The sequence below is a fragment of the Saccopteryx bilineata genome, chromosome 1 (genome assembly GCF_036850765.1).
Source record: "Saccopteryx bilineata isolate mSacBil1 chromosome 1, mSacBil1_pri_phased_curated, whole genome shotgun sequence".
NCBI lineage: Eukaryota > Metazoa > Chordata > Mammalia > Chiroptera > Emballonuridae > Saccopteryx > Saccopteryx bilineata.
This window is the reverse complement of record NC_089490.1, coordinates 11,887,006-11,913,148: the sequence shown is the minus strand read 5'-3', so window position 1 is coordinate 11,913,148 and position 26,143 is coordinate 11,887,006. Positions and strand designations below refer to the sequence as shown.

The 26,143-nt window shown below is 59.9% G+C and overlaps 1 protein-coding gene across 1 annotated transcript; it reads left to right on the top strand.

Moving 5' to 3' along the window:
• The first annotated feature begins 259 nt into the window (after positions 1 to 259).
• LEMD2 (LEM domain nuclear envelope protein 2) lies at positions 260 to 20,331 on the top strand. The gene is made up of 9 exons (XM_066278591.1): positions 260 to 1,024; positions 2,660 to 2,700; positions 8,679 to 8,754; positions 12,594 to 12,670; positions 13,577 to 13,656; positions 15,146 to 15,291; positions 16,237 to 16,338; positions 16,416 to 16,518; positions 19,097 to 20,331. Exons 1-9 carry the CDS (start codon positions 307 to 309, stop codon positions 19,245 to 19,247), a joined length of 1,494 nt encoding a protein of 497 aa, XP_066134688.1. The 5' UTR covers positions 260 to 306; the 3' UTR covers positions 19,248 to 20,331.
• The last annotated feature ends 5,812 nt before the right edge of the window (positions 20,332 to 26,143 follow it).

The window sequence follows — 26,143 nt, the reverse complement described above, 5'->3', positions numbered from 1 at the left end:
GAAATTTGTATATAGTGCACCTACAATTATTTCTAGGATTTTAAATGCATCTTGACTTCAAATAGTTTGACAACCACTGCCCTAAACTGAGAGAAGAAGGGATCAATATCCGTCCCCAAACATGGCGGCCATACTGGCTACGTATGACCTCCTCATCATGGCGGTCCATCGGGGGCAGCTCTAACCTCCTCAATATGGCGGTCACAGGCGACCTTCCCATCATGGCGTAGAGCCCCGCCCGCCCCGCCGCGGCCGCCGGCGGGAGCAGTTCCGGGTGCGGTGCGCGCCGGGGGCGGCGTCCTGGCCATGGCCGGCCTGTCAGACCTGGAGCTGCGGCGGGAGCTGCAGGCCCTGGGCTGTCAGCCAGGACCCATCACCGACACCACCCGGGACCTCTACCGCAACAAGCTGCGCCGCCTGCGGGAGGAGGCCCGGCCGCGGAGCGAGCAGCGGTTGCGGGAGGAAGCGCGGCTGCGCGAGGAGGCTCCGCTGCGCGCCCGGCCCGCCGCGGCCTCTGTGCGGGCGGAGCCCTGGCCGTCGCCCTCGCCGCCGGCCTTCGCGACCGCCGGGACCTACGGCGACCTCAAGGCCTCCACGCCGTCCTGGGCCGACAGCCGCGGCCTCGCCTACCCGGCCCGCGTCGCCCCGCTCCGGCGCCGCGCCTCGGTCCGGGGCAGCTCGGAGGAGGATGAGGACGCCCGGCCACTGGACCGGGCCGCGCCGGGCCTCGGCCACCGTCGCTGGTGGGCCGCGTCCCCGGCCTCGGCGCGGCCGCCCTCCGCCGGCCTCGGCCTCCGCCTGGGCGCGGGCGCGGGCCCGGGCCCCGACCCGCGTCCCGGCCTGCGGGCGACGCGCGCGGGGCCGGCGGGCGCGACGCGGGCCCGGCCGGAGGTGGGGCGCTGGCTGGAGCGCTGCCTGTCGCGGCTGCTGCTCTGGGCCAGCCTGGGGCTGCTGCTCGTCTTCCTGGGCATCCTCGGGGTGAAGATGGGCAAGCCCTCGGCGCCGCAGGAGGCGGAGGACCACAGTACGTGCCGGGCCGGCGCAGGGGAGGGCCCGGGGCGCGCGCGGGTCCGCCGGCTCCACCGCGCCGGGGGCAGGTGCCTCTGGTCGTCCTCTTACCCTCCGGACCCCGACCGCCCTCCGGCTGTGGGCGAGAAGGCCGGGGTTCACGCACCTGCAGCCACTGCTGTCTGACCTGAGCTTTCTCCTGTTCTCCTTTTCCGCCCTGGCCACCCCCCCGCCCCCCACTATCCCCCCTCCAACCACGTGCTGGAAGCAGTCATCATTTGGAGTTACTTTTACCCCGGACTCTGGTTTTCCCTCTCTAGAAAAAGCCAACAGACACGCCCCCCTATTCCCTTTTAGTTCTTTCTTTCCTTTTCACCTGTTGTGCAATCACACATTAGTGCCCATTTGAAGGCAGGCTCCCCAGGGTTCACTGCCCCCCCCCATGGGAAGTGGTTGGGGTCCCCACTTGACAGCACCACCGGGAAGGCCATGGGCTCTCACCCTCGGACCACAGGGCCCTTATTGTCAAAGGGAGATCATTGCTAGCCCTGCTTGTGAGACCCATGCGGAAGGACCCTTTAAATAAGGGTTTAAACTGATGTAAAGGAAGGCATTGACCGTTGCTTGCAGCACCCTCATGGGGTGTGTTAGGAGAGGGTCCTGTGACTCAAGGATACCCCGGCCATGCTTCTGCCCACACTCAGTGACACGGTTAGATATGCCCATAGGAGGTCTGCAGGACACAGGTCTGCATAGTTGAAGATTTGTGTGCTTTCTAAAAGACAAATGTGCCTCTCCGGTAATCCCGAGCTCTAGTCTAACAGGGAACAATATAGAGGTCATATCTTTATAAGTATAAGCATCAAGTGACACTGTTGTTCACCATAAAAGAATGTCCTTTGCAAAGCGTGAGTGTGATTAAAACTGTTCCCAGACTTGAGCCAAGGCTACATCTCGCCACGCCTAGGGAACAGCTAGAGTATGTCTTAGCTGTTGCAGCAGATGGGTATTTGGGTGCATGAACAAGTCTATGGGCACAGGCGACCCGGACTTGTGCACACGCTCAAATGATGCTTGACTATGCGAGCAGTTTATCCACCGCTAGAGAGAAGCAGGCCCCGGCATGCGGGGCACTGTGTAGCCACACTGGTGACGTCAAGCAGGGTGCTGTCATGCCACTGAGATGCTTTAGACGGCAGCTCTCCGAGATAGCCGGGGATTTACCTGGAGCTCCCCTCCCATGATGGTATTGATCCTGTTTAACATATTGTCATTTACAATGTAGAAAACTGTCATGGAAGTTGTCTTGTTTGAGGCTAACTCCCCGAGTTATGCAAGGAGGGCTTTATTGACCCTGTTTCCCAGACAAGGAGTAGTTGAGCTCAGAGTGGTTGAGTTGCCCAGGGCCTGTGGCTAATCATTTTCAGCTCAGATCGGGACCCAGCAGTCCCAACTCCTGATCCAGGACTGGGAAATCCTTATATTTTATTGTCTGCATTTTAAAAGTGCCTCATGTAGGTCACATCTTCCTAATCACCATCTTTGTGTTGGTAATGTTTTACTTCCCCTGAATTTTGAGAGCGGTCCCTGTTTGTAAGCTTTTCCTCAACCCACACTTTTAATTTTCTCTCTGTTATTTTCTTGGTCTCAGTGAAATTGTTGCCAGTGGACTGTGAGAGAAAAACAGATGAGGTGAGTTTGAATTTCATTTTTCTTTTTCTTTTTTTTTTTTTTTTTTTGGAGAGAGAGAGGGTGGGGGGAACAGCCAGGAAAGGAGAAGGATGAGAAGCATCAATTCTTCGTTGCGGCCCCTTAGTTGTTCACTGATTGCTTTCTCATATGTGCCTTGACTGGGGGTGCTGCAGCCAGCCAGTGACCTTTGGGCTCAAGCCAGTGACCATGAGGTTATGGCTATGATTCTGCACTCAAGCTGGCAACCTCGGGGTCTCGAACCTGGGTCCTCAGCTTCCCAGGCCAATGCTCTGCCCACTGTGCCACCGCCTGGTCTGGCGAGTTTGAGATTCTTTAGCTTTTATTCCTCCCGGGTGTTTTTGCCTCCATCAGGAGGTAAACTTCCCCTGAGAAGGATCATAACAGGAGCGTCGTCAGGAGCACTTCCTGTGCTGTGCCGGAATCACTCTGTCCTGCGATGTCTGTCCCCTGCGGCAGGGAAGGCGCGCTGGAGACGGGACCGAGCTCCACGCCCCTGGGCTTGTGACGGGAGCTCTCCCGTCAGCCCTAGCGCTGGGGAGTTTGACCTCCTGCTTAAGCCGATCTAGAGGGAGGCAGGAAGTTGTGGTTGAAGGACTTCTGTGCTTCCGGCTTTGGGAGGAAGGGCCGGCAGGGGTTCTTTTGTTGTTTTTTTGTTTGTTTGTTGTTTGGTTTTTTCTTTTTTTGACAGAGACAGAGAGTCAGAGAGAGGGACAGAGAGGGACAGACAGACAGGAACGGAGAGAGATGAAAATCACCAATTCTTCATTGCAGCTCCTTAGTTGTTCATTGATTGTTTTCTCATATGTGCCTTGAAGGGGGGTGGGCTACAGCAGAGTGAGTGACCCCTTGCTTAAGCCAGAGACCTTGGGCTCAAGCTGGTGAGCCTTGCTCAAACCAGATGAGCCCGTGCTCAAGTTGGTGACCTCGGGGTCTCGAACCTGGGTCCTCTGCATCCCAGTCTGATGCTCTGTCCACTGCACCACTGCCTGGTCAGGCAAGGCCGCAGTTTTTAAACAACATGAGGCCATGACCTCAATTCTGCATTCTTGTCTCCTGTCGTACCTTTGTGGCTCTGAAAACATGGTTCTGATTTGAAATGTTTTGGGGGCAGGGGCGTCTTAAACACATCCGAGGTGGACTCAGCCCTCTAAGTCTATAGAGTTGTTTTATGGAGCTTTAATGTTCCCTACAAACACTCTGTGGGGACGGTGAGCAGCCCCACCCACCTATGAGTCACGGAGGGAGCGTCCGTGATGAGCTGGGTGCCGGTACAGGTGGCAGTCTGGGGCAGAGAGGAGGCCGCACATCTTCGGGCTGTGAATCCCATCGGGAAGGGCCTGGTGCGGCCAGAGGGCATGATTTAGCAGTCGGATTATCAGGTGCGATGCCGGGCCTCCCGGGCTCTCGGCTCAAGGCTCGTGAAGCCCCGGGGCTGGGGAGAAGGGGCACCCTGGTTCCGGCACCCAGTTCCAGTTCTCATTGGCATCTGCTGGGTCCTCTTTGGGGTTGTTCAAATACATTCATCCATTGCATTCATCCACCCAGGATCTTTGCTTTCCAATTGTTTTGTAGAAACATACTCCTAGTATATTTCCCCTTCCTTCCATCATAAAAACTGCAGTTGATGGCTAGAGGAAGTAATCCAGGAACTTATGGGGCTGCCAGAGGGGAACTAGAATGTTGAAGACAGGAAGGAAGGAAGGAGGGAAGGGACGGAGGGAGGGAGGAAGGAAGAAGAAAGAAAGAGAGAGAGAGAAAGAGAAAAAGAAGGAGAGAAGGAAGGTAGGAAAGAAGAAAAGAAAGAAGGAAAGAAAGGAGAGAGAGAAAAAAAAAGAAAGAAGAAAGAGAGAAAGAAAGAAAGAGAGAGGAAGAAAAAGAAAGAGGGAGAGAAAGAAAGAAAACTTTCTGTAAAACTTCTCCGGTGATGCTTGTTTTGTCTTTTAATCAGAAAAGGCTACCTGGTGTCTGGGTCTTGGTCCTTCATATCTCAGTGCATCAGGCCCACTCTGAGTGGCAGACTTGTTCCCCGGCCCTCCTCTGGCCCTCCTCTGGGCCTCCTCTGACCCTCCTCAGACCCTCCTCTGACCCTCCTCTGACCCTCCTCTGACCCTCCTCTGGGCCTCCTCTGACCCCCCTCTGGCCCTCCTCTGGGCCTCCTCTGACCCTCCTCTGACCCTCCTCTGGGCCTCCTCTGACCCTCCTCTGACCCTCCTCTGGGCCTCCTCTGACCCTCCTCTGACCCTCCTCTGACCCTCCTCTGGCCCTCCTCTGACCCTCCTCTGACCCTCCTCTGGGCCTCCTCTGGGCCTCCTCTGGCCCTCCTCTGGCCCTCCTCTGGGCCTCCTCTGGCCCTCCTCTGGGCCTCCTCTGGCCCTCCTCTGGCCCTCCTCTGGCCCTCCCCTGGGCCTCCTCTGGGCCTCCTCTGGGCCTCCCCTGGCCCTCCTCTGGCCCTCCTCTGACCCTCCTCTGGGCCTCCCCTGGCCCTCCCCTGGGCCTCCCCTGATCCTCCTCTGACCCTCCTCTGGGCCTCCTCTGGCCTTCCTCTGGCCCTCCCCTGGGCCTCCTCTGGGCCTCCCCTGGCCCTCCTCTGGCCCTCCTCTGACCCTCCTCTGGGCCTCCCCTGGCCCTCCCCTGGGCCTCCCCTGATCCTCCTCTGACCCTCCTCTGGGCCTCCCCTGGCCCTCCCCTGGCCCTCCCCTGGGCCTCCCCTGGGCCTCCCCTGACCCTCCTCTGACCCCCCTCTGGGCCTCCCCTGGCCCTCCCCTGGCCCTCCCCTGGGCCTCCCCTGGCCCTCCTCTGGGCCTCCTCTGGGCCTCCTCTGGGCCTCCCCTGGCCCTCCTCTGGCCCTCCTCTGGGCCTCCTCTGGCCCTCCTCTGGGCCTCCTCTGGGCCTCCTCTGACCCTCCTCTGGCCCTCCTCTGGCCCTCCTCTGGGCCTCCTCTGGGCCTCCCCTGGCCCTCCTCTGGCCCTCCTCTGGGCCTCCTCTGGCCCTCCCCTGGGCCTCCTCTGACCCTCCCCTGACCCTCCCCTGGGCCTCCCCTGACCCTCCTCTGACCCTCCTCTGGGCCTCCTCTGGCCCTCCTCTGGCCCTCCCCTGGGCCTCCTCTGGGCCTCCTCTGGGCCTCCCCTGGGCCTCCCCTGGCCCTCCTCTGGCCCTCCTCTGACCCTCCCCTGGGCCTCCCCTGGGCCTCCCCTGGCCCTCCCCTGGCCCTCCCCTGGGCCTCCCCTGACCCTCCTCTGACCCTCCTCTGGGCCTCCTCTGGCCCTCCTCTGGCCCTCCCCTGGGCCTCCTCTGGCCCTCCTCTGACCCTCCTCTGGCCCTCCTCTGACCCTCCTCTGGCCCTCCTCTGGGCCTCCTCTGGCCCTCCTGTGGGCCTCCTCTGGCCCTCCTCTGACCCTCCTCTGGCCCTCCTCTGACCCTCCTCTGACCCTCCTCTGGCCCTCCCCTGGGCCTCCCCTGGCCCTCCTCTCGGCCTCCTCTGGGCCTCCTCTGACCCTCCTCTGACCCTCCTCTGAGCCTCCTCTGGCCCTCCTCTGGGCCTCCTCTGGCCCTCCTCTGGCCCTCCTCTGGCCCTCCCCTGGGCCTCCTCTGGGCCTCCCCTGGGCCTCCTCTGGGCCTCCCCTGGCCCTCCTCTGGCCCTCCCCTGACTCTCCTCTGGCCCTCCCCTGGCCCTCCCCTGGGCCTCCCCTGACCCTCCTCTGACCCTCCTCTGGGCCTCCTCTGGCCCTCCTCTGGGCCTCCTCTGGGCCTCCTCTGACCCTCCTCTGGCCCTCCTCTGGCCCTCCCCTGGGCCTCCTCTGGGCCTCCTCTGGGCCTCCCCTGGCCCTCCTCTGACCCTCCTCTGGGCCTCCCCTGGCCCTCCCCTGGGCCTCCCCTGATCCTCCTCTGACCCTCCTCTGGCCCTCCCCTGACCCTCCCCTGGCCCTCCTCTGGCCCTCCTCTGACCCTCCTCTGGGCCTCCTCTGGCCCTCCCCTGGCCCTCCCCTGGGCCTCCCCTGACCCTCCTCTGGGCCTCCTCTGGGCCTCCTCTGGGCCTCCTCTGGGCCTCCTCTGGCCCTCCTCTGACCCTCCTCTGGGCCTCCCCTGGCCCTCCCCTGGCCCTCCCCTGGGCCTCCTCTGGCCCTCCTCTGGCCCTCCCCTGGGCCTCCCCTGACCCTCCTCTGGCCCTCCTCTGGGCCTCCTCTGGCCCTCCCCTGGGCCTCCTCTGGGCCTCCCCTGGCCCTCCTCTGGGCCTCCTCTGGGCCTCCTCTGGGCCGGACGTGCTGCTGCCCCGCTGAGTGAGCCCGCAGGTGCAGTCCAGGCTCCGGCTGAGGGTGTGCTTGGTGAGAGACTGGCTATGTGTGACATCAGAGCATGGGAAGCCAGGGTTTGGGCCACCATCACCCGCCCTGTTGGACTGAGATTACACGGGGCGCCCTTGGCAGGACCCAGGAGCAGGCAGGTTGGACAGCACTTCTGGGCTTCGTGGAGGCTCTTGCTTGAAAGTCTGTGTGTGGCTCCGGCTGGCCCAGGACCCAGCGGGGCATCTGAGTTTCTGTCCCCTCTCAGCCCGCTTGACACTTTGTGTTTTTCTTCTGCCTCTGTGCTACTGAAAACACGGGGACAGGCTGGGAGTGGGCGTGTCATCCTAACAGGGCCTCCTGTTGTCTGGTTCCTTCTGGTCTGTTTCCTTCCGGTGCTGTCAGCCCGGCTCTAAGTGCTGGGGAGTTGGAATGGTGTTGATTGTGACTTCCTTTTTTCTGCTTGTGACAGTAATGGGTGTTTAGTGTAGAAAATTTTGGAAAACGTGGCAAGAAAAATCACCCACCTGGAGATAACTACTCTTAATGTTCTGGGGGTGTTTCTTTCCCGTCCTGTATCTCTGTGTATGGAGGTTCATAGGGTTGGGTTCTCAGCGGATATTGCTGCATTGAACACTTACCATCGACATTTCCCATACCTTCACATTCTTTACAATAGTTTGGGTACCTAACTCCACTAGCAGACGTGAGTTGTTTGAACATCTGTGGTCATGTGTATAAATCTTGGTAACATCATTTGGTCCCTTGTGAAGGCTATGGGGTCTTTGGGCAACATGTGGGGGCAGATGCTGGCCTCTGGGAGTGCTGGAGACCCAGCCCCTCACGTTTCCCACGAGGGCAGCGGTGGTTCGGGGGCGGAGAGCAGCTTCGGTTCCTTCTGTAGCTGCAGCACCAGGCCCAGGTCCCAGGCCCTTGGCGGGTGACACCCCAGGGCAGGCCTGAAGGGGGCGTGGCCAGAGCCTGAAGTCAACTGGCCTGACCCCACCACTCTTGAGCTGTGGGCTGTTGGTGGCTTCCCTGCGGTCTCTAGCTGGGTACAGTAGGGACCAGAGGCGAGTCCACGCGCACTCACCTGTCCCCTGGTCCGCCTCCAGGGAAAGCAGCCTTGTTTTAATGTTGTAAATGTGGTGAGTCTGGCGAGATGGCCTTGGTCCTGTCACAGGTGCCGGAGGACTAGGTCTGCATGGATCCCTCTCCTGCTTTCTCATGCAGGTGACTTCTCTCCCCCAGTTCTAGACACCGCACTCCTTAGGGCGCCCGGTCTAACCCCTCCGCAGCGATGCTCCCGAGGGGGGCCGGGACCGGCTGTGCGTTTGCTCCCCGGCCTGCCCCAGTTCCCACGCCCCGCCCCGCTCCTCAGCCCAGCTGACGGCTATCCTGTGGAGAGGGACTGGGACGGGGCCCCCAGGACGGACGGCCCTTAGTTACCGTGTCTGCTTTCGCGCTGCCCCTGCTTTCGTGGGGTTCCTTTTCGGTCACTTAACTCAGTATTTATCAAACCTGCCCTAGGGCCCGCCATCTTGCAGAATTGGTTTTTATTTTTTTAAAGTATGAGGTGTTCTTATTACCTGATAGTGTGGCTGACGGGGCAGAGCCAGCCAGCCAGACTGCCCCCCAGCCCCCCAGCCCCGCTGACTGCCTGTCCTGTGCCCTCAGTTCTGTCAGGCCAAGCAGAAGGCGGCCCTGCTGGAGCTGCTGCATGAGCTCTACAACTTCTTGGCCATCCAAGCCGGTGAGTAGGCCTCGGGCCCGGGTCCCCCGGGAACGGGCGTGAGCTGGTGGCTAGCAGGCAGCTGTGGCGTGCTGCGGTTGTCTCCAGGAGCACGGACTCCGGGGGCGAGTCTCCCCTGCCCCGCTTTCCCACTCCGACAGTCATGTAAGCCGTGCATGTGGGCAGAGCACATCTGGTTCTCACACCCCACAGCAGGGCCCCGGGGGTCCTGGCCCACGCACCGGCCTTTCAGCAGCTGTGCGCCCTTGTGCGGATGAGCCCCAGCTCGTGCTTTGGGGGTCTGGTTTACACTGCAGGGGCTGGGCCCCAGGCCTCAGAGTCTGGGTCCTCACCAGGTGGTTGGCCGGCCCGCTGGGGAGGCCTGTGCAGGTGACAGGTCTGCGCGGTGGGCGAGCGCCGAGGCCCTGGCGTCCCAGCTGCAGGACCCTGGACAAGTCCTGAGGGGCTCAGGGCCCCTGTCTCCCGTTCCTGAGTGACCTTGGGCCTCTCTTCATGAAATGAAGGCCGAGTGCTGTCCTCTACAGGAGGACACTCTCAGCACCTGGGAAGTAACCCTGAACACGCGTCCACCCGGAGGGCTCCCGCCACGGCTGTCCCGCCATGTTGCCATTCACTCTGCCGGTCTCCCTGTATCGTGGAGTTTTAAATTGTATATATCTAATTTTGTATCATGGATTTTTTGCTATCTCGCAGGATTTTGCGATATATAGGTATTTTTATATATTGTTTTAATTATTTTTGCTGTAAAATAAGCATTTTATAGCCTAAAAAATTGAAAACAATATTTAAAAATATAAAAAATATTAATTAAAACATATTAAAAGAATATTAAATCAAAATAAAGTACTACTGGTGAGTACTCATATAGAATTTTATATGTTGTTAAAATCACGTAGGTTTAAGAGTGTAGAAAGTGTTTAAGAGCATAGGAAGTGTTTATAAGAGTGTGGGAAAGGTTAATAACAGTGTGGGAAAGGTTTATAAGAGTGTGGGGAGGGTTTACAAAGCCTTAAAATATATATAAATAATAACATAAATATAAGGTTGCTACTTAGCGGACTTTGGCCTATCGTGGGGGTTCTGGAACCTCACCCCACGACAGACGGGGACCACTGGATTGTATTTGGTCAGCGCGGTCCTCGAGGCCAGAGCTGCCCCCTGCATTATCGAGTCCTTCCCCACACCTGGCGTCTAGGAAGCCTCTCAGAACCACTTGCTGGTGACGTAGGGGACTGCCCGGGGCAGAGACCGTGTTAAATGTACTTGGCACGAGAACCAGATGAGCAGCTCAGTCTCACGGGAAGGTCAGGGGGCGCCTCTTGCCTGCCAGCCAGCCCTAGTCTAAGGTCGTTGCTGGGCAGTCAAGGTTGGGTGGGCTTGTACTGGGCCGTCAGTCCTCAGGGCCAAGCGTGTAGGCCTCAGCGCTGCCACGTCCCCCTCCTGACTGGTGAGGGACGGGAGGCGGTCAGGGAGGTGCCTGCGAGCTCCTCGGAGGAGCGATAGGAGGTGGGGGTCGCAGCCCACGGTCGTGGGCATTTCCCTCTGGCTCAGGTGCTCGGGGTGTGCATGCTGGCCTAGAGGGTGCTCTGAATGTCCGTGACTGGGCAGTGGTCCAGGCGGCGGCGGCGGCAGTACCACCTGGGAGCTTACTGGAAATGCAGACTCTCGGGTCTCATCCCGCCCCCCAGGGGCAAAGTCGAGAAGCTCTGCTCTTGAGCTGTGAATCCTAGTGAACGTTTCTCCTCCCACCCTCCATACGTAGACTTCACGTATGCCATCAAGCGGCCTGGTGCCTGCCATCCTCCCACAGGCCTAGAGGGGCAGCCCTGAGGCCGTGCATCACTCTGTGGCAGGCTGGGGGGCTCTCTACCAGGCCATCCTCCCTTCCGCCATCTCCTGTCGGAGATCACCCTTGGGCAGGGCACTGTGCTGGCCTTCGTGGGATGCAAGATGGTTCAGCCCAGGGTCCTGCCACAGGCCACCTACCTCCCTGACCACTAGGTGACAAAAGATGCCTTTGGATGAGAACCAGGAGGCCAGAGGTTACCAGAGGCAGAATGCCTTTTCACTAGAATAGCCAGGAAAGTATCATGGGGCAGCCCTGGAGCCCAGGCAGTATGGGTTCTGTGTGGAAAAGGGGAGAGAGGAGGGAGAAGTGGGGAGAGAGGTGGGGGGAGAAGTGGGGGGAGGGGTGGAGGGAGAAGTGGGGGAGGGGGGGGAAGTGGTGGAGGGAAGTGGGGGAGGGGGGAGGGAAGTGGGGGAGGGAAGGTGAAAGGAGAGGTGGGGGAGGGGTGGAGGGAGAAGTGGGGGGGAGGTGGAGGGAAGTGGGGGAGGTGGAGGGAAGTGGGGGAGGGAAGGTGAAAGGAGAGGTGGGGGAGGGGGGAGGGAAGTGGGGGAGGTGGAGGGAAGTGGGGGAGGTGGAGGGAAGTGGGGGAGGGAAGGTGAAAGGAGAGGTGGGGGAGAGGTGGTGCCAAGGAGGCAGGAGACTGTGGGGTCAGGGACCTTAAAGATCAGCTTCCCTGGGGAAGGGAAGAACAGGAAATGGAGTTTGGAAGGGTCCGTTGGGCCGCACAGATGCCAGGCCACCGGGGCTTCATCTTGAGGGCAGTGAGGGCCAGGGAGGCTTTCGAGCAGGGGACTGACCTGCCGAGAGCCAGGTGCCAGTCAGGCAAGTGTGGCAGCAGCTTCAGTGGAGTGGTGACGGGTAAGCAGAGTCAGTTTAAAGCTTTAAAGCACGTGGAGGAGAAAGGGGAGCAGAGGAGGCCAGTCAGGGGGCCATGGCGATAGGCCAGGCAGGCCCAAGTAGGCAGGACAGGGCAGGCAGGGTGGGGGCAAGAGGACGGCAGAAGCCAGCTCGGTCTCAAAGGGCCCAGAGGGTGAAGATCAAGTCTGAAGTAGGAAAGACGGGCTTCTGTTCATTATCAAGACTTTTAATATGACCTTCAATCACCCCCTCCCCGCACAGCCACACACAGACTGGCTGCCATTCAAAGCCCCCAGACTGCGCCAGGTGAAGGGCAGTCAGACCACGTGGGAGAGGAGGAGGGTCTTTACGTGGCCCTGCCCTGCACTGTCCTTATGCAAGGGGTCTGGTGGTGCAGGGCTCGTGGGTGAACCAGAGCGGGCAGTCAAAGCTAGAGGCTGCAGCAGGCCCCCAAGTTCAGAGCAGCCTGGCCAAAGAAGAGGCCCCATAGGCTGGGGGCTTTTCAGAGGTGGCCTGTGGGCTGGACCCGAAAGCTGGCAGGAGGAAGAGGAGTCTTCCCGCTCTGCCCCAGGTGGGAGCTGGCCGCTCAGGGTCATTAGAAGGGAACTTTGGGGCACTGCTGAGGCCCCGCTGTGTGCATGCAGACGCGCCCGTCCTCCGCGGGGTGTTTTGGACATCTGTCCCAGGACCCCTCGAACAGTGGGCCTGGAGTTCCAGGGCCCCTGCCTATGTCCTGTGTCAGATCCCCGCAGCCTGCAGCCTCCTTGCCTTTCTCTTTCCCAGGCTGTGTTTATTTATAGTGCCATTCCTGTACCTTCCAGAGCTATCGGCCTGATCCTTTCGGGGATCAATTGCAAACAGACCTTGGTATTGGGCAGCTTTTTAGTCATTTAATGCAAATTGCTGCGCTGCTTTGCAGGTCAGGTTTTAATGATCTGGAATCGATCCAAGCTAAGTGGCTTTTGATCTTGCTGCGGAGCGGAGGTGCCCACAGAGGCCGAGCGCCAGGCCACATGCTCCTCTCAGAGCTGATGGCTTGATTCTTGCTGCATTTTTTTTTTTTTTTTTGGTCTGTTTCAGAGTGATTTTTTTTTCCACCTCTTTTTTGTGTGTGAATGTGTTTTTTTCCTCCTAGGTAACTTTGAATGTGGAAACCCAGAGCAGCTAAAAAGCAAATGCATCCCTGTACTGGAGGCGCAGGAATACATAGCGGTAAGTAGGCCGTGGAGCTCCCGCGTCCAGGGAGGCCCGCTGCCTCGCTCTGATTTTCCCCTCCTGTGTTTATTTCTCTCCTTTTTGTCCTTTTGTTTTGCGGTTTTGCTTTGTTTTGGGTTGTTGTTTTTTTTTCTTTTTCTTGGCTTTTTGCCCCCCTCCCCTTTTTTAAATTTAACTTGAGCGCTAGGCTGCGTGGGGGGGTGACCGAAGGTGAGCTGCACCGTGGCGCGAAGCCTGCCGCGTGCGTGCGCGTGCGCGCGTGCGTGCGGCTCGCTCCTGACCAGCAGCGGCCGTGGCGGGCTGCCCTTCCTCAGATGGTCCCCTTACCTGCCCTGCCTTCGGTTTGCGTTCCTCCCCTTCTCACCAGCTTTCAGGGTACGCATGTCACCTACGCCTTGCCTCCCCTTCTGAGTACTGTGTGAATTGTTCCGGGTCCACCTGATTTTCCGCGTGGCCTCAGGATGACAGAATTATGGGTATTTGGAGCTAGCAGGAACCTTCGTCACCTGATCCAATTTTCATTTCACAGATAAAGAAACGGAGACCATGAGAGGGACAGGGACTTACTTGTCCAAGGCCATGCAGCTGGGACTGGTTGCTGGGACCCCAACCCCCACACCTTTTTTCATTTTACCCCAAATGAGCTGCCAACTCGCTGGCCTTCAGTCTTTGTGAAAATCCCATCTTTCATGCCGCTCAGCCCCGCACTGTTTACCATGTGCGGAAGCATCACCCCCTCCCGCGACAGCCTCTCTCTTGGCGCCCACCAGGCAGTGCGTGGCGCCGAGCAGGCCGGACTTCCGTGCGGAGGACCCAGGAAGGGCCCCCTTGTCCCGCAGGAGAGTCATGTCGCTCTGGCCACTCCACACAGACACAGAACTAATCTCCCGCCCCCTCCCACAGAACGTGACCGGCAGCTCCTCTGCCAAGTTTGAAGCCGCACTAACCTGGATCCTGAGCAGCAACAAGGACGTGGGCATCTGGTGAGTGTGGGCGGGGCACCACCCCCTGACTCCCTCCCACAGGGCCTCTGCGGCCTGCAGGTGCTGGTGGGCCTCCCAGCGGAGCGGCTGTGGGTGAAGGAAGCGCAGGCTTGCAGGGCAGGGAGCAGTTGGAAGATGCGACACAGTCCAGGTGTCAGGAGAGGAGCCTGTGTTCCCGCTAAACCCACTCCGTGCGACTCGGTCCTGTGCCTTTTTAATTCGCCGGTTCCGCATGGTTTTGTGGAGAAGGCATTTTTCTAAGCGTCCTTTCCTCCGGTGCTAGTTTTCATTTGTAGATGAAATGATTCTGCGTGTTGGTTTCACTCAGTATGGAAATCACAAAAGGAAGTACTGATTTTACTCTCGCTGGGCAGTTCCGCCTCATTTCTCTCTGGTGAGCACCGTTACTGGAGAGAGAGAGCCCTTCGCCTTCCAGAAAGGCCCGGCAGCACGGGGAGCCCCGATGGCTGGGCGCCTAGAGCTCCCCCTGGAAAGCCTTCGCCTCATCGCCCTGCTGCCGTCTTGGGGTTTGTGGGGGGCTCTGTGGAAGTGACAGCTCCTGATCTAAAACCCACCCTGGGGTTGTGTTCTCTTCCGCTCTAATCCACCCACATGACGAATTCCGTCAGCTGTGCACCCCGCGCAGCCCGAGGGCGGCTAGCCTGGAGCTTGGTAACTGGATGCGTGGCATAATTATAATTCACTGGCTTAAAAGAAAAGCTTCCCCCAGTGGCTGAGCAATCTTCCTGATAGAAAAGGCGGGGACTGTGTGCAGCTGCCACCCTGGGGGAACGGTGACATTCACCTTTCTTATTGGGGAGGGCAGCTGGGGTGGCTGAGCTGGCTCAGACAACCCAGGGTGAAAGTGGGTCGTGAGGAACCGGTCACTTCAGGCACCAGCCGTCCTAGTACGCGGACCAACGCATGAGCTCCTCACCTAGCTGGAAGGTGTGGGTGTCCTGACACCTTGCGGGGCCAGGGCGGAGGCGCTGTGCTGGGCCTGGCCCCGGAGCCGGGTCCACATGCCCGTGCCTTGCGGCACCTCCCGCACCCCGTCTGGTCTCCCTTGAACAGCTGTGCCCTCGGCACCAAGGAAAAGCACGCCCTCCCCGACTCGGCTTTCCGTTCCTAGCTCCTACCACGCAGTGCAAAGCCCGCCACTCCGTAAACACTTTCATTTCTCTGTGCTGGGAGGTGGGAATCCAATTTCTAGTTTGATCTTCCGCACGCTGAGAGGGGCTGTCAGAGCCCCAACAAGGGGACGTCACTTCAGCAGTAGAGGTCCGAGCCTGCTGCCTCTTTAAAGCTTTATTTTTCCTAAGTAGCCGATGTGGGAAATTTCTGGGAAGAACGCAGCCGGGATTCCAAGTCTGGTTTATAAGCCAGGAGAGGCCGCAGAGCCCCCCCCCCTCCCCCGCTGCTAAAAGGGGCGGAGACTACAGCTCCTCGGCGCCTGTGGACATGTTTCCAGCCCCGTGTCCTGTTTCAGTTTGAAAGGGGAAGACCCGTCGGAACTGGTGACAGCCGTGGACAAGGTGGTCTGCCTGGAATCCTCCCGCCCCCGCATGGGCGTGGGCTGCCGCCTGAGCCGCGCCCTGCTCACCGCCGTCACCCATGTGCTCATCTTCTTCTGGTGTAAGTCCTGGCACGCAGCCCTCCCGGAGCCCTGCTCACGACAGTCTGGGCACAAGTGATAAGGCACAGGCACCCGGCCACTGAGTGTTCACTTCTGCCTGGTGAGCCTGAGGTCTGTCCACTAAAACAGAGGCCAGCGAGCAAGTCAGCCCTGGCCACGGTCACCTCACCTGTGGAGCCTGGTGCCACGAGGTTCATGAGAAAGTGCCCTTGACTTGGGGATGCGGGCTGTGAGCACTCCCACGAGGGAGCCTGGCCCGGGTTGCAGGGGCGCGCTGCCCCTTCTGGGCCAGGAGTGCAGGCCGCTGCGGGGGAGATGCAGTGGGTGCTGGCGGGCTTGGCTCCCGGACGCATAAACGTCTCCGGGAAGGTCGCAGACACCTGCTGCGAGCAGGGCGGACCCAGGGTGCTGAGCTGAAAGCAGAGCCCAGGCCTTGTCTGCTGAAAGCCGGGCTGCCTAGACCCTGGGGAGTCTGTGAAGGCAAAAGGCCAGGTCCCAGAACCCGCCCACTCTGCAGAGGGAGCCGGGTACAAACCACAGGGACCAGGCCGTGCGCATGGCTCCCTTGCCAGCTGCGGGGCACAGACATCATTATCGGCAGCAGCATCTCAGAATACAAAGGGCCCGGCATGTACCTTATATATATGTATGAAGCCCTGGGCTCTGGCCCACCGGGGAGGAGATAAAAGCCCCGGAATGGGGTGGGGAGGATCCGCGTTCCTGTGGCTGGCGGTGCCTCTGTGGTGACAGCTGCCAGGGGGAGGCTGATCACTTAATAGCCTGTCCGCCCTCCGCATCTCCTCGCCCTTTGTTTCCTGCATGCCAGCTCTGGGCCCACACCTAGTAGGTACTCAGAGCACACCTGCAGGTCCCCCAGGGAGGCCCGCTGAGCTCTGAGTGGTGGGAGCCTATGGAAGCCGTCAAGGGTGCTTTGTTCCCGCCAGGCCTGGCCTTTCTGTGGGGACTCCTGATCTTCCTGAAATATCGGTGGCGCAAGCTGGAAGAGGAGGAGCAGGCCATGTACGAGATGGTGAAGAAGATCATAGGTGTGTGGTCTCTGGGCGGAGGGCTGCTGGCCCCTGCCTGCAGGCCCTCGTCCTAAACCGTGTCCTCCGTCCCGCAGATGTAGTCCAGGACCACTACGTGGACTGGGAGCAGGACATGGAGCGCTACCCGTACGTGGGCATTCTGCACGTGCGCGACACGCTCATCCCTCCACAGAGCCGGTGAGTCCGGCCCTGACCCCGCCCAGCGCCCGCGCCAGGCGCCCTGGGGTCTCCGCTCACACCACCCGCAGCACCTCCAGCATGGGGCTCTATGGCAGAGTGCACAGGCCAGTCTGGAAGTAGGTTCCCTCCCGAGAAAGGGCGGCTCCGCTCGTGGTGACACTGGTTAAGGATCTTTGGGCAGCAAACATAGAAACACCTCCTTCCCAGGGGCTGTCCATGAGTCACGTGGGTGCCAGGCGCAGAACAGCGAGGTCCTTCTCTGGACCTGCCCGCTGTGGCTGTGGGCCGGCTGGAGTTCCTCGTGGCCGCAGCGGTAGCGGCAGCCGCGGCCTGTCCCAGCGGCCAGAGGAGGTGGGCTTCCTGTTCTCAGAGCAGGAGAAAACCCTCCCTGCAGTGGGCACTGACCTATTTTTGAGTCAGTCTCTGGCAAGGAGGAGGAGACTGTTTTTCAAACATTTTTAACCATGATCCACAGTCAGAAACACCTGTCACCTAAAACACGGTAGTCTGTTTCCCACACGCCTGTGTGCACACGCACATACGTGCAGTGGAAGGTGGTTCCACGGCAGCGAATAGAGTCCGCCTACAGGTCACGCCGCATGGGAAGGGACAGCAGGCTTGTCACGCTCCGCTCCAGGGCCCCCTTCCACGTGGGCTGCAGATACTGATGGACCCCTGAAGGGACCAAGGGTGGGTGGAGTTTGGGGACGAGTCCCAGGAGGCTGCCAGCAGAACCCGCACAGTGTCACTCAGCCTGCGGGCCGTCACTGCAAGAGTCACATGGTCTCAGGCTGGGTGCCATCACCTCCCGGTGAAGCTGAGCACTCACTCGCGACTGTGCGCTGGGCATTGCTCTGGGTCCTCCACAGGGCAGGCCCTGGGAGGTGAGAAAGTGAGGGCCCCGTGCAGGTGACAGCACGGGGCATGGAGAGATTAAGAAACTTGCTCAGAGGGCCACAGCTGGAGGAGATCTGTGGCCCAGGTCACCTCTAAGGGCTTCTTTTAAACATGAAGATGTCTGGTGAGTGTCATGCCCACCTCACCCCCTGGGAAGGTGCGGGCAGGGAGCTTAGAGGCGACAGATGGACTGCTTTGCTTGCCATGGGTCCCCAGCATGAGGCAGCCAGTTAGGGGAGGCCACTGGGGTACCCAGACTCCCACCTGATTCCTGCCAGCGGTCAGCATAGGACCAGGGTGACCACCTCTCTTAGCCACAGTCTCCTCATCCATAAAACAGAGATCGTGTCGCTGCCTGCGGAGGCCTATGGTGAACAGCGGCTGGCACTTGCTCCTTCCCTCAGAGCGTGTTTACGGGCACCCGCTGCCCCCACAGCGCCAGGGTCATGGGCAGCGGTGGGCAGTGAGGGAGCCTGCCGGAGCGCTGGCTCTGAGGGGAAGACCCTGGGCACGGTGCAGAAGGCACATGTGTCCTGAGTCAGTGACAGGTCCTCAGGAAAGGGGAGTGGGGTCCCGGGAGGCGGCCTCACAGCGCACTGGGTCACTGCTAGCACTAGCGCACCCGTCGGAGGGGCGGGGTCCCAGGAGGCGGCCTCACAGCGCGCTGGGTCACTGCTAGCACTAGCGCACCCGTCGGAGGGCAGCCGTTACTGCTTGTTGTATGCAACACACGCACACACTTAAATGAGAGCAGGAGGTGGCACGGCAGCTGTCGGGCTGAGCCACTGCACCCAGCTCCTGCGCTTCAGCAGGGCTGCAGGCCTCCACCGCAGGGCGTGGGTGACCCGGAGGCTCACGCCCTGCCATTCAGTCTCAAGTCCTCTCCCAGCTGCCCAGTCAGTGCCGCCGAGCCCTGGACTCGTGCACGCATGCATTCCCCTCTCATGGGTGTGGGTGGGAGTCCTGCAGTGCTCACGCGAGGCAGGGGCTCGTCACACAGTAGACGTCCACTAAGCCTCCACAGTGGCCCTGGTGCCCTCCATCTGGCCTGGAGCAGGCAGAGGAAATAGGGGCACCCCGAGGGGAGGTAGGGCTCTGGCTACTGCCCTGGGGCCCGGGGCCGGCCAGGCACCAGGAAGGTGCCCTGCCTGGAGGCTCTGGTTCCAGGAGCGGCTCCCACGCCCGGCCTCCTTGGCAGGGTGCTGGCTCTTCCCCGTCCCCTGAAGTGCGGCTGCCACGCCCGGCCTCCTTGGCAGGGTGCTGGGTCTTCCCGGTCCCCTGAAGTGCGGAGCCACGCCCGGCCTCCTCGGCAGGGTGCTGGGCTCCTCCCTGTCCCCTGAAGTGCGGAGCAGCTGGGACACGGCAGCCCAGCGGCCACTCTTAACTAGTCCACACGAGGCACTTAGATGCAGGCAGGACTGGTCGGGCGCCTGACTGCTCCAGACCCTCGAGCCTGTTTAGTAGAGGAATCATTGGTCTGGGCTCAAGAAATATCTGCAGGAGCCCTGCTGGTACCTGACGGCTGCTCCCCCCGCAGATAAATTCTGCGTGGGCTCTTGGAGCTTTGTTCCCGTGCATACAAAGGGCGTCGGCCCCAGACCAGCTGGCCTGCCTGGGCAGAGGGTCCGAGCGCAGCCCAGTGTGCCCGCCGAGCCTGAGCCGGGCCCTGTCTTTGCAGGAGGCGCATGAAGCGGGTCTGGGACAGGGCCGTGGAGTTCCTGGCCTCCAACGAGTCCCGGATCCAGACGGAGTCGCACCGCGTGGCTGGAGAAGACATGCTGGTGTGGAGATGGACTAAGCCCTCCTCCTTCTCCGACTCGGAGCGATAACCCTCAGCGGGCCTGTTCCTCGTCAGCCGGGCCTGGCCGGCCCCTCAGGGGCTCCGATGACCTGCCGGTGCTGTATTCACACTTGCCTTGACCTTCACCTCCTCCTGACCCTGGTCTCAGGTCTCTGGGAGGCTCTTCAGAGGTTAGCTTAGTAGGAAAGCTCAGCTTCCCTGGAGGGCGGAGGAGAGAGGCGGAGGCCGGGCGGCGCACCCTCCGCGTGGGTCCCATCCTCTGCCCTGTCCCGCCAGCAGGAAAGTGGAGGAGGGTTTGTTTCATGACTGGAGGAGACAGAGCAGCAGCTCTGACTGCGGAGCAAGTGTGAGGTTGGCTGTGGACGCTGGGAAGGGCGGTTGGTCGGGGTGTGGGCCAGGCAGGGGGTCACGCAGCAGCTAGTCCATGTGCCTTCAGGGGGCGTTAGCTGGGAGCTCTCCCTTGAGGGGAGGAACCCCATCCTTCAGCTGGTGGGGCCTCTTGTCCTGAAGGGGGAAGGTGCTAGACATTAGGGCACTCAGGTCAGAGGTGTGAGCTGCTGGTGTGGCCTCCCGGGAGGGACCTGGAGTAGTCACATGCCTGGGAGTGGAGAGGGGTGTGGCTCCGTGGCCCCGCCCCAGGCAGCCTCCCAGGGTGCACCTCTGCAGCAGGGCTTCGCACAGAAGACAAGATTTTAGACCAGACCTGCAGATGGGGCACTGTGGGGCCCGAGTGTGCCAATTCCAGGGCATCAGGAGCCTAGCACTTCCAGTGCGGGAAGATCACCTTGTTTACAGCGACCGCAGTCCCCTGTGCTCCTGCAAGGCACAGCGGCTGCACCACTGCCCCCTGCTGGCCACACGAGAGCCTGCCTCCACGACCTCAGACTGTTACCAGCTCCCCAGCCGGCCAGTCGAGGCACCACCAGAAACAGGCCAGCGGGGGCCTTATCAGTTAAACGCAGGAGCCTCGCCACTGAGTCTCGCCCCGTGTGTTCTGTCTGCAGCAGGCAGGCAGGCAGGCAGGGAGACGCAGCAGCTGTCTCCAAAGGCATTAGCCGCTCCTCTGTGGTCTTACTGGTGTTGTTTTCTTAATAAAGCTCCAGTGTCCTTCATTTGAGCCGCACTCTCATTTCCTCTGATGTCTGGGTGATCCGTGGGGCTGGGGCTGAGCGGCAGTCTGTGGCACAGAAACGGTGTCTTACCAGGCTCCGGCCCGAGTCAGAATCGCAGCAGGCTCCGCTGTCAGGGCTGAACACTTGGATAAATAAACAATTTATTAAAAACGCTGTGCTTCTCATCTGTGGCTCTCTCCCTTTCCCCCAGAGCATGTGTGAGGAACGGCAGCATGCGGGGTTATTAGCTCTGGCTCAGGAGAGGGCCCCCCAGAGAGGCTGCTGGAGCAGGCCGGGCGGGACCCCTGGGCCTTCCTAGCTCTGGGCTCGGCCTCTCAGTGACGGGCCCTCCAGTGAAAGGCGTACCTTCCCAGAGCCTCCCTTTTCACATTTATAACACAAGTGACAACCCCTGCAGGACGAACCGGAGAGATGCCAGCTGGTCCCTTTCCGTGGGCCCCATTTCGGCCTGCCCTCCAGGCCCCGGGTGCTCAGACCAGCCCCTCGCAGGGCAGCTGACGGTGTCCCCTGAGGAGGCAGGAGGTGATGCTGGCTGCAGAAGTGTGTCCCCGGGCAGGGTGGAGGGGCACCACTGAGAGGACACGAGTGCCCCCTGGGACTGCACCTGCAGGGCAGAGGTTCACCTGGTGCGCCGGGCGGGGTGGAGGGGCACCACTGAGAGGACACGAGTGCCCCTTGGGACTGCACCTGCAGGGCAGAGGTTCGCCTGGTGTGGCAGGCGGGGTGGAGGGGCACCACTGAGAGGACACGAGTATGCCTCCTGGGACTGCACCTGCAGGGCAGAGGTTCACCTGGTGCGCTGGGCGGGGTGGAGGGGCACCACTGAGAGGACACGAGTGCCCCTTGGGACTGCACCTGCAGGGCAGAGGTTCGCCTGGTGTGGCAGGCGGGGTGGAGGGGCACCACTGAGAGGACACGAGTATGCCTCCTGGGACTGCACCTGCCGGGCAGAGGTTCGCCTGGTGCGCTTGGGGACCCACGCTCTCCATCAACACCTCCCCCCCTACCCAGGGGCCCAGTAGGTGTGGGGGGAAAGCTGCAGGCATTTGGGGTTGGTGCTGAGATCCAGGGGGGCCTTCCTCTCCAGTCAGCATGGGAAGAAGGCAGCCTCTGAGCTGTCCCCAGTCACTTGGTCCCACCTGCGTGCTGACTGGTGCGTGAGCAGCGGCCTTCTGTCCCTGCGGCCGTCGGCCGGGACTTGGTAGGTAAATTGATCAAGGGCCCAGAAACACAACCCAGAAGAAAATGAGCCCATCTTCCACTTCTCTTTTCCAGCGATGGTTTTCCCTCCGCCAGGAAGGGAGCTGGCGCTGGGCTGTTCCTATGAAGCTGTTTGGAGAGAAGTGAGATCAAAATAGACAGAACAACAAAAGGCCCCCCGCCAGCCTGGCGCTTCCTTTATGGTCCACAGAGCGCAGGACACAAAGGCCCCAGGCGTGTCCTCAGACTCAGACGCTCTGATCCAGCTCTGCCGCCGCCATCCCAGCCCTGAAAGACCACAAGGGGGTGCAGGGTGCTGGGACCCGTCCGAGGCAGGGTCCTAGGGCATTTGGGGCACGAACCCTTGCTAAGAGGTCTCCATTCCTCCGCACGATACCCTCCGAGCACTTGCTGGGCCACAGACCGGTCTCCTCGGTGACAGACAGCCTCTTGGCTCAGTGGGTACCCATCAAGGAGCTTGGTTGGGGGGTGAGGGAAGGAGAGGCCATACCCACAAATCTTGGCCCTGGATGGCCACCTGGTAGCTCCGAGCCACTTCTGGAGTCTTAGCTCAGGAAAAAGGTAAACACGGTCGTTTGTCACTGACTTATCACAGGAACTGCAGTAGCAGCTGTTCCCCCCTTAATTAATACACCGTTGACTTTGAACCTCAGAAAATTCCCCTCCTTGAGGCAGGTTGGTGGACTCAGATCCATTATGATGTCAGCCTCCCCGCCCCCAGTGGGCAGGGCAGGCCCCCTGCAGGCAGGGAGGGAGCGGTGGGGCCAAGAGGCCTCTCAGCTCCTCCAAACAGCCCTCCCTGGGCAGCCAGGCCCCACCCCACCCTGTCCCCAGGGAGCGTTCTAGAGCCGAGGAGAGGCTCTGGCCTGAGAGTCCCACCATGTGCCAGGGGAGGGGCAGATGGCATGGGTTGGGGGGCATCACCACCTGGTGCTGCACGGAGGCAGCGTGAAGTTGGGGTCTTGGCATCATCAGGACTGGCTCCGCCCTTTTCTGGCTGGGACCTCAGGGCTGACCACTTTCTCCTGACAGCAGCAGGAGTTAGTCATTAAGAAAGAAAGGAAAGAATTAGCCAATACATGACACACTCCTAGTGAGCTATGGCCCACGAATCCTCCCAACCACCCCAGGCAATGGGTTCGTTGTTATCCACTGTTTAGGGGGAAAACTGAGGCAATGGGTTCGTTGTTATCCACTGTTTAGGGGGGAAACTGAGGCAATGGGTTCATTGTTATCCACTGTTTAGGGGGGAAACTGAGGCAATGGGTTCGTTGTTATCCACTGTTTAGGGGGGAAACTGAGGCAATGGGTTCGTTGTTATCCACTGTTTAGGGGGAAAACTGAGGCAATGGGTTCGTTGTTATCCACTGTTCAGGGGGAAAACTGAGGCACGGGGAGGTCAGGGAGGTGGTGAAGTCGAGGTCTGAAGCCAGACGGCCCAGCTCCAGAGTCCAGGTTCTCGGCCCTGCTCTCTTCCCTTCTCCAAAGAATGGAAGGGGGAAGCCACGCTCAGATCTGTCATAGCTTTGCAGGAACAGAAGAAAACCACATTGGGCCAGAGGAAGAGGCTCTGAAAGGCTCCTTTCGCCTGCCTTTCTGGCCTCCGCCTAACTCTGCTCAGACCACACCTTGCTGCCCTCATGCTCACCAGGCCCATTCCTGCCTCTGAGCTTCTGCACTTGCTGTTCCACCCACTCTGCTGTTCCCCCATCTCCCGCCTCTCTTTCAGACCCTGTGCCTGTTGGAGTGGGAGCTGCACCCAACCCCACACAGCCTCTAGGGCCCAGTCCGCCTTTCTTTCTCTCCAAACACCAGGCGGGCTACATGTTTCCTTACTTGTACCTCCTCCTGCAGGTTACCAGCCTGCTACCCGTCTCCCTGAATGGTCCATGTTCCCCCCTGCCCAGGGAAACACCGGCCACACAGGGTATCGGCTGGGCTGGCTGGCAGAGAGGGAACCACAGACGGGGCTGTGTGTTCGCTGAGTTTCCTCACATGAGACGCTGGAGGACCTGCCAGCATCATAGGACAGCAGGTCCCCTCCCCTCTGCCTGGCATCAAACCAGACAAGCCCCAGGCATTGTGTAAGGCCCCGATCCAGAGGCCCTTTGTCCGCAATGTGACCTCTCTGCAGCCTGGGTGAGGTAAGTGAGGGCTCAGAGCAGATTTCATAAGAAAGGGATGGATATTTCTTCCTGCCCAAAGCGTGGACATGTCGCCTGTCGGAGGTCCCCGTGAAGTTGAGGGTGATCCTTTCAACCTCGCAGGGGTGTGATGGGACTCCAGCAAACCAGGGGAACACAGCCCAACTCGGGGCCAGGGCTGGGTGGCCCGCCAGGCAGATGAGCGAGGAGAGTCCGGCGCCGGGTCTCGGGAGCGGGAAAGAGCTGTACGGGCTCAGAGAAGAAAGGGTAGAGAGGTGTCCCTGGGGACTCCAGCCCAATTTCTAAGCGGCTTCTGTTGAGCGAGGAGACAGGGGAAAGTACAGTAATTTTCTTCAATGAAAACAGGCAACAGAATTCCCTTCGCCACGTTCCCCTTGCAATTAAGCCCTTCTCTGCAAATGAAGTGATTTGGTTTTCGTTGGAACTAATTTAAGCACGCTAGTAGGGCCACTGAACTTTATGATTGCAAACAGCAGTGCACGGAAAACAGTACCCCCCACGCCTCCGCAGAGCCAGGCTGCAGGGGGCGGGGCGCAGCCGCGGGGCGGGGCTTCCACTGCCGACCTGGAACAGTCCTGGGCTGGGAGTCCAGCTCTGCCCCGAAGTCCACGGGTGGACTCTCCTGGTGGCCCACCCTCTTTCCCGTTCGAGTCTCCATCCCCACGTCCGGAGTGTGGAGATTGGACTGGACCCTGGGAGGCAGACTCAGAAGCCTCTCTGACGCATCTGACGGTGGACACGAATTAAAGATGCCACACGCCTGACCTGTGGTGGCGCAGTGGATAAAAGTGCAGACCTAGAACGCTGAGGTCGCCAGTTCAAAACCCTGAGCTTGTCCGGTCAAGGCACATATGGGAGTTGATGTTTCCTGCTCCTTCTTCTCTTTCTCTCCTCTCTAAAATAAATAAATAAAATCTTAAAAGCTGCCGCATGTTGTCTGCCTCTCCCCCACCACCATCAAGAGGTGCGGTCTCCTCCCCTCCTGGAACCTGGGCTGGCCTTGTGGACTGCTCTGACCAATGCAATGTGGCCAGAGGGATATCGGCCAGTTCTGGCCCGGTGTCTTGGCAGTTTTGTCCCTTCCGCTCTCAGTCTCTGGGGCCCAGAGCCACCGTATAAAGAGGAAGCAGTTACCCTGCCGCAGAGACCTTATGGAGAAACGGGCGCCCGCCAGCCCCCAGCTGTTGCAGCATCCCAGCTGCCACGCCACCCGTGTGAGCGAGGCCACCAGCCCCATGCGAATGGCTCAGCTGTCCCCAACCAGCCTGGCCCAAATGGCGGAATTATGAGTAACACAACACATGGTTATCGTGTTAAGTGAGACACCAAGTCCACACTGTTGTTATAATTTTTAAATTTGATATAATTTACAACTCACAAAAGAGGCAAAACAGTAGAGATTTCTCCTGTACCCTTCACGCAGCACCCCCCACCTCGACGCCATGATGAAGTCCTGGGTAACCAGGACATATTGTCAGAATGTCATTTAGCGATTTTATAGGTACTTTATGGTGTGTGTGTGTGTGTGTGTGTGTGTGTTTCAACAAAATTTCATCACACTGCCTGACCTGTGGTGGCGCAGTGGATAAAGCGTCAACCTGGAAATGCTGAGGTGGCCGGTTCGAAACCCTGGGCTTGCCTGGTCAAGGCACATATGGGAGTTGATGCTTCCAGCTCCTCCCCCCTTCTCTCTCTCTGTCTCTCCCTCTCCTCTCTAAAATGAACAAATTAAAAAAAATTTTTTTTTAATTTCATAACATAAAGCCACCAAGTTTCAGGGTGGTCTGTTACTTGTAATAGAAGACTGATAAGAGACTGAACGAGACCCTCAGGAGTGTGTATTACTCCACATTCCTCAATGGAAAGTAGCAGAAATGCAGCTGGGACAAACTTCAGTGCCAGGCCACCACACGGGCTCACAAAATCAATGAACTGAGAGGCAGGGGCGGGCCGGAGGGGGCCCATCCAGGGGCAGGGGAAGCTCTGTGCCTGCCCGGCACCAGGCACCGCACGGGGCTGAGGGCGTTCAAGGGACGGGAGAGGTGGGAAGGGGGCCAACCTGCAGGCCCCTCGGTGGTCAGAACTGAGCCTGGGCCTCGCTGTCCTAAAGGCGGGCGGTGGGGGGAAGCACCTCTCAAAGGAGGGGCGGAGCTTGGGACGAAGAGAGGAAGACGGGGCAGAATGGGTGAGAAACAAGGGCCGAGCCCTGGGCACTGGCCCCAGGGCAGGAGGCGGAAGAACAGTCCACGCCAGACTCGGAGACGGAGACGAGCGTGCGAGTGGTGTGGCAGGAACTCGGTGGCCTGAGGAACAGGGACAGCTCATGTGCAGAGTCGTCCCTAAGGCCATTTACCAAAATTCCTGGCACAAGACAAGATCAGACTTCCCCACTCCTTTGGAATTAG

What these genes read in the sequence shown, in the direction of transcription:
- LEMD2 (XM_066278591.1), top strand. Translation starts at nt 307, where the DNA reads ATGGCCGGCCTGTCAGACCTGGAGCTGCGGCGGGAGCTGCAGGCCCTG. An exon ending in GCAGGAGGCGGAGGACCACA is followed by an intron (nt 1,025 to 2,659) that starts GTACGTGCCGGG and finishes TCTTGGTCTCAG; the next exon opens with TGAAATTGTTGCCAGTGGAC. An exon ending in AGGCGCAGGAATACATAGCG is followed by an intron (nt 12,671 to 13,576) that starts GTAAGTAGGCCG and finishes CCCCTCCCACAG; the next exon opens with AACGTGACCGGCAGCTCCTC.